At 36.2% G+C, this 11,110-nt stretch overlaps 1 protein-coding gene across 1 annotated transcript; it reads right to left on the bottom strand.

Annotated features, from left to right (window-relative positions):
* Positions 1-1,270: 1,270 nt before the first annotated feature.
* LOC137729081 (ribosome biogenesis protein BOP1 homolog) lies at positions 1,271-7,080 on the bottom strand. Its single transcript, XM_088678429.1, has 18 exons — positions 6,867-7,080; positions 6,491-6,619; positions 6,198-6,317; positions 5,945-6,099; positions 4,963-5,080; positions 4,761-4,862; positions 4,367-4,535; positions 4,140-4,248; positions 3,939-4,041; positions 3,625-3,775; positions 3,404-3,536; positions 3,201-3,304; positions 3,047-3,117; positions 2,857-2,917; positions 2,504-2,734; positions 2,285-2,369; positions 1,881-2,059; positions 1,271-1,557 (listed from the first exon to the last, which is right to left on the bottom strand). Exons 2-18 carry the CDS (start codon positions 6,599-6,601, stop codon positions 1,472-1,474), a joined length of 2,088 nt encoding a protein of 695 aa, XP_088534555.1. The 5' UTR covers positions 6,602-6,619; positions 6,867-7,080; the 3' UTR covers positions 1,271-1,471.
* Between the last annotated feature and the right edge of the window lie 4,030 nt (positions 7,081-11,110).

Consider the following 11,110-nt stretch of genomic DNA (forward strand, 5'->3'; position numbering starts at 1 on the left):
TCTTATCACCTTTGAGGATTCATTTGGGGACTCAAAAGGAATATACTTGTCTCTAAAAAAAATTAGTTCAAATGGGAGTGTCTTATAGTATCCCTAAATTTAGGGACTAAAAGATTAAAGAAATCATGGTTAGTTTTGCAGTCGTTAATTTAAATAGTAAAAAAAACAAAAAGCTATCAGAATTATTGATTTCCTTCAATAAACAAAAGAAAGATCAATGGGACCTATGCATCCAGCTGCACAAGTAGGTGGGCCAAGTTTTCCACTCAAAATGCCCGCTAGGCTCCACCATTTTGGGTACTATGTTATCCCTACATGTGGGGACTTGTCTCATGTATTCAGCGAGTTCATATACTTTAATGATTTAATTTATAATGCATTTGAGAGCTTTATTCTTCATTTATAGAGTCCATATGGTGGTGAGGACAACTCTGAGGACTAGCATTGGAGATGATCTAAACTACTTTTCATGTTTGTAAATATTGTGAGCAGCATAAGATTTATTGGTACCTATTTGAGTTTGATGGGAAACCCACAGAATCATCAGGTAATTGGAGTTGACCAAAGTAAGAATGACATACGTGGAACAAGTTCACCATTACGGTAGTGTTTCGGTCCAATAAAATATTTTCTTGTGTAAGTTTCTCGTTAAATCATATTATAATGTTAAATTGGAACGTCAAATGACGATGCACAAGTTCCGTGGAAGTTAGGGTTGGTTTGGTATTGCTGTGCTTTGAAAAAAAGCTGCTTCTGCTGTGCTGTGAAAATAAGCAGCTGTGAAATAAAGCAGCAGAGTGTTTGGTAAACTTTTTTGTAAAAGTGCTTTTGAAAAAAAAAAGCAATATTATAGTGTTTAGTAAACTTTTATGTAAAACAGATGTGAAAAAAAACCAATTTTTCAAAGCTGGGTTTTGCAGCTTCTTGTTTTTGGCTTTTTTTCACCCAAAACTGTGAAAAAAAGCTGAAGCTGAATGTTTACCAAACACAAAAACAGCTCCCAACTTTTTTTGATACCAGCTTTTTTCAGAATCACCTCAGTACCAAACCAGACCTTAGTTGCTCTCCCTTGATTAGCAACGGATTTACAATCTTGAGCCTGCAATATCAGACCCACCAGCCACCAAGTTCTTGCTCTACTGCAAGTACAAGAAATCATAAGCTCTGAAACAATAATAACATTCGATCCAACGTATTCGGCTCTAGGGATACGCAAGGAATATGAAGTAAATGTAAAGAAAAAGGAAGAATTAGTTGACAAAAAAAAAAATGGAATTGGAATTGGAATTAAATATAAAGGCGAATAAAGACGAATAAGTTGTATTCAGTCAAAAATTATGATTGAACCATTTCGGTCAACACATGGTACATAACAATTAAGCAATATATTCGTAGACCGCAGAAGATTCAGACCCGAGCAGTCGGATTCATAAACATGCACTGACTAACCGCGGTTTCCCTTCTTTTCCTCTCAATTGCAATAAAGTCTAATCACCGAGTCTGCGCCGCTGGTGAATAACCATGGCTGCCTTGGATGGAACTTACAGTCCAATACACCTGCATCCAGTCGCGAAAAACAAAGATTTAGCTTATACATTTAAGCTTGAAGGACGCTACGATACTGAGTTGACTATATATTTGGCTTGCAACTATGCATGTTTTTTATGTAACCCCTTCGAATTTTACCATATCTGCGTTCTTGAGAAGGAACCCTTAACACATAATACATTAAAAAACATTCAAGCCCATGGAAATATGTTTACGAAGGTAATCTGATGCCCAGCTTCAATAATTTTTCTAGACATTCACTAGCAGCATTCTATTAAATCTTCGTTAAACCACCCAACAGAATATAAATTAAAGAAAGCTATAGGTCGCACCTCTCCCATTTGAGCTTGTATGACCTCTGAGTATTTCCAATGGAACAATAAGAGGGTTCTGGTTAAGATCTGAATAAACCATTCCATGAAAAACATATGCAGTGCAGTCATCAGAGCATGTTGCAAACAGTGGGTACGAACGATGGAAAGATACATTGTTGATGTCCTTCTGATGCAACCTGATAAGTTTTAAAATGTCAGAAAAAATATATGCATCCCCAGTAACAAGGCAAATAGACTATGCTGTATAAAGTTGGTTTGGTGTGTCTAATAGTTAATGACTGGTCATATAGAGCTTATTAAACCTATCAAATAAATAACGTCTTCCAAAGACTGATGCACTCTGCGGATTATATCAGAGTTTATCACACTTGAAGAAAAACCAGCATTTAAGTGAGACATACTTGAGAGTTTTGTAAGGTTTAGATGAAAGGTCCATGTCGAACCAACATAATTTTCCTTCTCTGCTTCCCACAATTATATGATCACCTGCATTAAAAGAAAAATCCAGATATCTCAGAGTACAATTCAGGTACAACTGTTATGAAAAGAGACAAAACAATTGAGTTGTATATAGTGCATAGAAATGGTGAAATTTAATGAAAGAAAAATTAAAAATCTACCAGAAGGATGGACTGCAATAGATGAGACTTCACGAAGTCCAGTCTCAAGCTTTTTGACAAGTTTTCCATCCTTCACCAGATCATAAACACGAACGGTCTTCTTTGTTGAAATGAAGAAGAAAGACCGTGTAGGATGGAAAACTGAAGTAACTGCAATCCCATGCAACTTGAATGAAAGTGCCTGAGTAAACTTCTTAGAGAGCTTGTGTATAAAAAAGGCTCTTGATTCACGTAAAGCCAAGTCAAGAAAATACAAGTAGATGATGACTAATTTGGTATATCTTCATCTTTTTAAACAAATTATTAATTGCAAATGAAAAATATAAAGAGAGAGCATAATGCAAAAAGGATATCCGCTGGCATTACTGTCGAAAGGTAGTCTCCTTTGCGATGCCATTCTACCGAAGCCACGGTCTACAGGACCAACAAAGAAAGCAGTTAAGAATCTTCATAGAAGACCATCCTTCTAATCTTGACTTCCACTTGGACACTCATATTCTTAAACAACCACAAATAAATTGATGATCGAAAAGGTCAATGTACCTTGGAATGCCTTAATCTGACCCCCTCAAGTTTATCATCATGAAGCCAGCTTACACTAGATGCTGTTTTGCCTATGTAAGCAATATGTTTTGCAAAGGTTAGATGCCAGTCATTTGATAAATGATCCTGAAAGCAGAAACAATCTCACACTAACCAGAGTCATCGGGCATAGGCATCTCAACAGAGAGAAGTTCTTTGGTTCTTTTCTGTACTTCTTCATCCCCACAACCAGTGTTCAAAAGAAGTACGTCTTGTCCCCTAAAAAGATTGCGATGGTCATTTTACATATTAAGTAACAAGATCCCCAGAGAAACAAATGCAAAGAAAAAATGAATCTAAAAATAAATGCAGCCTTACGCCGAGACAGCCACTATAGAATGCTCAGGATTAGGATTCCAAGATACATATTTGACGGCTTCACCAATCTCGCAGATCTTGACACATCTACCAGTTTCGACCTCCCAAATACGCATAGTTCCATCCAAAGAACCTGTAAGAGCCACAGCAGAAGATGAGATCTAGATCCAATTTCAATTACCTAACTGAAGGTAACAGAGAATTAAGCATGACATTGATACCTGATGCAATCCACTGCCCTGAGGCTTCTACAGAAACAGATGTAACTGCATCGTCGTGACCTCTATACTCAAGATAACATGCTACAGGGTAAGGCTTAAGTTCAGTTCGGCTCGGTAGCTTGGGCTTCAGAGATTCAGGATCGATATTAAGCTGAAACATAAAAAGGATATTTTTTGGATAAATTTGATCCGTGCTCTTATGGCTTGAAGTAGATTGTACATTTTGAAAGATCTTACCAAACTATCCAAATCTAACTGAATAATCACTAGGGAATCTTTCCCTCAAACAGGATGTTTAAGGATGTTTAACTTACACGTTTTTTTCGAACTCTGGGGCACAAATATAGATCCAAACATCTCTCAAAGCATTCCTTCACAGCATTCTCATATGCAGGGATGCTTCTCATATTTGCAAACCTAACCAATATGATAACGGTGTGCGTGTTAGATGCTAAACAATCAGAACGGGTAACAAATTAACATGAGTCCAAATTTCATTTCACATTCCACGTTACCTTTTAGGTATAAATTTAGGACGGTCTTCTTCATACATTAACTGGTAAGAGTTGATCTCTTCTTGTGTTGGGATGTATTCTAAAGATGGATTGAAGGACTCCTCATGGCCTAAAGGAAAAATTAAATTGTAAGTTTTCTGTCAAGTCTCAAGATATTTCACACAAGCAAAAAGAATTGCTCTATCTGATTTTTTACAAACCTCAAAAATGTGGATGAAAATTAATACCAGGCAATTTGGGCTTTGGTGCAGGAATGTAAGATAGATGGTTAATCTTTTCCGTTGTATTAGAGTCGTCTTCCCACAGTGGATAAATTTCTTCTTCTTCTTCTTCTTCCTCTTTGGACTTTTTAGGCTTAATTAAACCCTTACGAATGGCCAACTTAATCTTATTAACCTGTAGATTCATCAGATGAAGTTCAGAGCATGGAACAAGAATGTTAAACTGGAAATAACAACAATAACAATTTATCCAACCAAAATGCTGGAGAAAAAAATAAAAAGAAAAACAGAACTCTAATGCACTTGTCAATTTCACAAGCTGCATTGAAAATAAAATAAAACTAAGCGCAAGGAAAAGAAAGAAAGCACACAACAGGAGAATACATTAAACATGCCTTACCAGTTTACTTTCAGATTTTGAAGGAATGAATCGTCTCTTTGGTTCAGGTGCATTTGACAGTGGATGGTTGGAGTCATCCCATTTAAACCAATCAACATATGGCTGTACTTGAAACATGGGGAATTTCAACTTTAATAAAGCATTCATTTGTATCAATAGGAATATCATATTAATTAGAACTGGATAATTAGGATTTACAGACCGCATATGGATCAAAGTCACCATGTGGAGCCTTTCCTTCGAGCAGCCTACTAATTGATTTGATATCTTCTTTTGTCAGTTCAACTTCCTCATCATTATATTCATCATAAATTTTGCGCCTGAAGAGTCACAAAAGAACATTCAAACATTCAAAAGAAGATGAGAAGAAGAAAAGATAACAGAATAGATAATCAAACAATATACAAGACAGATGACTGGAAAACCATTTATTGTTTTAATCCATCTCTCATGATTTGGAAGGCTGAAGTGCCTCCCAAGGTACAAGTCTTGTCTGGATAACAGCTTGAGCGAGTGCAACACTTGTGACTTCATTAAGAGGAGAAGATACACCAGCTTGCTTGTATGCACGCCAGTTTATAATATGTAAAATTCAGGCAGAGTGCAGAGAACTAATCTTTGTGTTGCCTATATCTTCGTGGTCGGAATTATATGAGGAAACTTCTACAAGCTCCAGAATCATGTTTTGTCCTTACTGTGGAAGGCGTAAGTTTTCGGTGGTGGAAGGCGTAAGTGTTAAGAAAATGTGGACTGATCACTGTGTTTTGGGTTATTTAGTGAGAGAGACATAGGAGGATTCTTGACAACTTTAGCGATGAAATGGAGGATTTTCTGTGCCACAGAATACGTTTCTGGGCATCTTTCTGGCTTCAGTCTTCATAGACTCCCAGGTAATTCCATATTTTGTAATAATTTTGGGTTGGAAGGCCGCTGTTAGCACTTTGATGTGGATTGTATTATTTAGGTGGACATCTTATTCTCTGATTTGTACTCTTTTTTATAAACTGTGAAAGTTGGTTTCTAAACCAAAACGATAAATGAAAAAAGAAACGTAACATAGAAAATGGAGCATGTTTCACCATACGCACCAAAAATCTTCACTTAAACTTGCATGAAAAATAGTAGATATTTAACATCAATCCTTTAAATAATTGATGGCTATCATGTTAGAGATAAAAGCGCACCAGTTCTTTGAATCGTCAGCACTAGCAAGAAAGGATTGCAATTTATCTGCTTTTTCCTTCTTCTTTATCTTCTTCCCTTTAATGTCATAACCAATATGTTTCTCATCCCGATACCACTCCAAGGGAACATCACCGACTGTGTTTCGAGGAACCACCTATTAAAAACAGAAAACAAAAATGAAAAAAGCACTCCCTTCAGTGGTGAATTCAGATAACTATACCATAATAAAATCACACGTAAAGAACAACAGACCTCATCCTCAGATGAATCACTCTCTTCAACTCCCTCATGAAGTTCAGAACTATCACTTTCATCATCACTGTTACCATAATCACCGGCCACACCATCATTGTCACTTGTGTTGATAACATCCTGCCATGGTTATACTTGACAATATTAACACACACACTCGCTCAAAACAATAAATTCATTGCATCAAACCGGCGTCACTTTTCTACAAAACCTCAAAAATTAACAGATGACATGGCATGGAAAATTAAATCCTACATCTTTAAACTCTTCTTTTTCTACATATTTGCAGTTACCTCATCTCCAGAGGAGAAATCATTCTCTTCGCCTTCTGAGTCCGAGTCTCTGATTGACGGATAATCCTCCGAATCGGATCCTTCACCATCAGACATATCCTTGATTCTCATTGCAGACAAAACCCAGTACTTGAAACAAAAAAAAAAAAAAAAAAAAAAAAAAAGGTAGAAAAAAATTAGGGCTCTATTGAAAAATTTTCAAAAAATATCAACAAAAATACTTAACATTTCGACCCCTCTGAGAACCTTATGAAATTAACAATCTTCACAGCAAGTATTGAAATAAAAATTTGATATGAGAACCTAATGAAATTAAACCCTAAACAACACCAAAATTCAAAGATTGTAGAAGAACTAAGCACGTGGGAATACATACAAATGTTTCCTGGTGGCAGAGGCGGGATTCGAATTTGGGCGGGGCGATGAACTTGGAAGCTCCAAGACTAGAGAGGGACTGAGGAAGGCGACGCTACTGAGGCGCGAGCGGAGTGCAGGTCGCTTATGAGTAAAAATTATTATTTAATCAATGTTTTTTTTTCTTTGGGGTTTAGGGTTTAGGCTCGTGCCCGTATCACGTGTGGCTGTTGTGTGAGAGGGAGTGCTGCTTCGACTTGGATAAAAGGGCACATTGCTCGCTCGTTGGTACAAAAGCATAGTAAGTTAGTACCACGACGAATTTGAACAATAATACTAGCACATTGTGAGATTAGTTCATATTTTTCCTTTTAATGTAGATAATATAACTTGTTAAAAAAAAAATCAAAAGTATCGACTTCAACTCTTAAGTGAACAGCCTCGGATTTGATTAATGGATACTAGTATATGCCCACACATAAAATATGTGTCAAATTTATTTTCTATTTTTTTTATTTGCTTTAAAATTTCAATAAGAGAGGAAGAGAGTGAGAGATGACTTGAGAGTGAGGAGAGAGAGGGGGGGGGGGAATGTTTATTTTTTATGGCTTGTTGAATACATCCCATAGCACTTTTTCAGTTAAAAAATTTCTTAATATATCACACATACTTCTTCATAATACCTTTACAGCCCACACTCTCAACATACATCTTACATTTTCTACATACACTCCACATTTTCTACCAACCACACTCCACATTTGCTTTGGTTCTTTGAGCAACGACAATTTCAAAATACATAGACAAGCATTAAGGTTTTGACTACAAAAAAAAACACTCACTGTTTGACTACATATAAAAATGGAAAAGAAAAATAAAGCAAAGGGATAATGTCACATCCCGGCCCGGGTGGGACCACTTCCCGCCCCTGACTCCACCGTAGCACGATATTGTTTGTTTTGGGCCCCAACCACGCCCTCACAGTTTTGTTTTTGGGAACTTACACGAGAACTTCTCGTTGGGTCACCCATCCTGGGAATGCTCTCGTGCGCTACTCGCTTAACTTCGGAGTTCCGATGGAACCCGAAGCCAGTGAGCTCCCAAAAGGCCTCGTGCTAGGTAGGAATGAGAATATACATATAAGGATCACTCTCCTAGGTGATGTGGGGTGTCACAGATAAGCTCTCCATGGAAAAGAATAGTTTCATGAACAATTTCAAAATACATAGACAAATATTCGAAATGTTAACCTGGACTCCGAATCGAGCTGTGATGGCCTACACCTAAAGGTGACGAAGCCATAAAATGTAGTGATGTGGAAGATGTGAATAAATTTAAACCTAAAAATGCCTAAATGTAAGAGTGTGCTTGTGAGCAAGAATGAACATAATTCACACGTGATGTCAAAGCATAAGTAAAGTACAGTAAAATTAGAATAAGAATTATACCATCGGGAGTAGTCTCCGATATCAGCGCTTGCCAAAAATCTTCGTCGACATGAACACTGCCACTAAATCCTAGAGGGGCGAAAAACAAAGGTGAGTGGGCCTAAAAAAAAGTTTTGTAGAAATCTTTTCAAAACGTAATAACCCCTAGTTGTAAAATAAGTATAGTTTCTAAAATATACATACTATGTATAGTATGAAAATACTTACCGTAACCTGCAATATCTCAAGGATTCAATACACCATAATATTTCGTAAATAACCTCTAACGTCCGATAATCACATAATCTTGCATAAATAAACATATCATATTGAGTGCTCATCAACATATACTGACACACAAGTTCATGCAAAAATATTCTGACATGAACATGATTGGATGTAATAATGATTGACGCTCTGGTACTACAATCAAGTGAAGACTGGTGTTATGCGCATCACATACGAGACATAATTACCTATAGCAATCTAGGACATGACTGATACCTACAATGGATCCAAAGTGAGCGTGCGGTGCGATGTGAACGTACATGTGAAGCATGACCCTGGCCCAGGCGAGCACTAACACCAGTGTTGTATATGATGAGCAGATAACGTAAATAAAATCATACGCAGTACATCGATAATTCACGTCACATAATGCTATTCATAGCCATAAATATAATTAAGACATCAATAATAATACACATACATGTGCATCATGTAGGACATAGCATAATTTCATAATTTCTATCAATGCTCTAAATCTTATAAACATTAAGTTAATCTAGACGTATTGTAGCAAATTCCTTATGAAATATATAAATGGAAACTAACAATTATATATATACTAAATAAAAAATAAAAAATAAAAAAAGACCCCTTATACTTACTTGTAAAGTCGTAACCGTTTCAACTAGAACAGTCAGAGTCTTCGATAGTAATCACACCTAATCATAATATTGGAACCCGCTAGTAAAACTCAACTAAAACGATTAATTTGGAGAAACAGATGACGAATTCGGAATCCATGCGTCGAAATATGCTAAGAAGGGTTCTAGGCAAATTTTGTAAAAAGTCAACGGTCAATCAAAATGTTAACCAAGACTCCAAGTTGGTCAACTATGTTAAATCTTCAGTATTTCACTAAATGGATGTCAAAAACAGACTCGGGACATCGAAATTAGCTTATGAGGGTTTTTGAGAAAATTTCAAAAAAGTCAACAAAAGTCAACTAATGGTCAATAGTTAACTTTAACGGAATATTCCATTCTCTGATAGAATATTCCGTTAAAGTTAACTGAAAGGTTAACATAATATTCCTTCTAAATCTGAAATGGACCTGGCCCAAATCCAAACAAATTTTTTTTAAGGTGGGTAGATTGTAACAACCCGTCCTTAATTTTTTTTTTTTTTAATTTAAAATTTTAAAGCCCTTAGAGGCGAGATTGTTGACTTTTGTTGACCATCATTTCGTGACGTGTGCGAGCTACTGTTTTATCGTATTCTTGATGTACTCACTGGTACGAATGCGTAAGCGTAAGGGGAATCAAAATTGGAGCTACGGTTAAAATTTTACTAAACTATGAATGTGAAGGACATTTAATAATTTCAAGTTGTTGGGAAATATTTTCTATTTTGTCTTTTATGGCTTTGTTTGTGAGCTAGTGGGGCTTACACCACTCCTCTCTTCACTCCCGTGTCTCCCTTCTTTCTGGAGCACAACTCGATTCAGAGTCCAGGTGGACATTCCGGGTCGGGGTGTGTCAAGTAAGGCTTAAACCAAAAGTAGCAAAATTTTGTCTCATAAAACTACGTTATTACCCATAACCTTTTTGTTGTGATAGAAGATTAAATAGTGTTTTCACCTTCTTTTGGTTAACAAAAAAGTTATATTAATATGTAGTTTAGATAACGCTCAACATATAAAAGAGTAGCCATGTTAACATTGGATAAAATCACATAAGAAAATTGTTGGTAAAGGAAAAATAGTATCACATGCTAAGCTAATAAACATAAAAAATAAAGCAACCTTAAATATAAAGTATTTACACATTAGAGATACAATTCATTAGTAATTTTGGTCGAACATGGAGCTGGTAAGACGGACTCAACTCATTAACACGACCCAATTCCCTCGCAAAATTTCAACTAATGGGTGGAGACTTAATGGGCTAGGTTAAAAACAGGTCCAATTTCTCTCCTGAAAGAAAGATCTTGACTTTAAAAACTAAAATGTGTAATACAATGAGCAATAACATTAGCCCCACGAAAGATATAAGCGATAGTTAGTTATGCTTTGTCAAGAGTGGTTTAAGGGGAGGTGAGGGTATCTCATCCCAAGCCAAGACATACTACAAATCTCTTTGAGAACTTATAAAGAGGGTCTTATCCTTTGTTTTAATTTTTATAAATAGCACACAAAGAGAAATTGTCAACAGCGGAACTTGAACCTAGACCTTCATTTGGGGAGGAGATAGATCATTAACAACTTAACTAACCTCCGTTGGCATAAGTGATAGTTCTTTGATTCCTTTGAGAGATGTCTAGAGGGGCTAAAAGTGTTTTATGACAACCAAGTACTTATGACTTCGTTAAGCAAAAAAGACTTGAAAGTGTCTAGATCATTGAAGCGTTTCATGGAAAAGCTCATCTTAAAAAAAATAAAATAGCACTTCCGAGTACTTTTTCAAAAAGAAAATTTTCTTGAAATGTCATACGAACTTGAAATTCACATAAAATACAAACCATATTATTGTGCCAATTGTAGGAATCGAACCGAGGGCACCCCAGAAACCTAACCTACATCCGTCAAATAGTCGCTTCCACCATCTAAACTAGC

This window comes from Pyrus communis, chromosome 10 (assembly GCF_041283825.1).
Source record: "Pyrus communis isolate YQ-2024b chromosome 10, ASM4128382v1, whole genome shotgun sequence".
NCBI lineage: Eukaryota > Viridiplantae > Streptophyta > Magnoliopsida > Rosales > Rosaceae > Pyrus > Pyrus communis.

Bases quoted from the DNA above. Each gene is read 5' to 3' on its own strand.
- LOC137729081 (XM_088678429.1), bottom strand. From the start codon at position 6,601: ATGAGAATCAAGGATATGTCTGATGGTGAAGGATCCGATTCGGAGGAT. The intron at 4,536-4,760 runs GTAAGGCATGTT...ATGAATCTACAG, and splicing joins CAAAATCTGAAAGTAAACTG to GTTAATAAGATTAAGTTGGC. The intron at 4,249-4,366 runs GTATTAATTTTC...TTTTTCCTTTAG, and splicing joins ACCAAAGCCCAAATTGCCTG to GCCATGAGGAGTCCTTCAAT.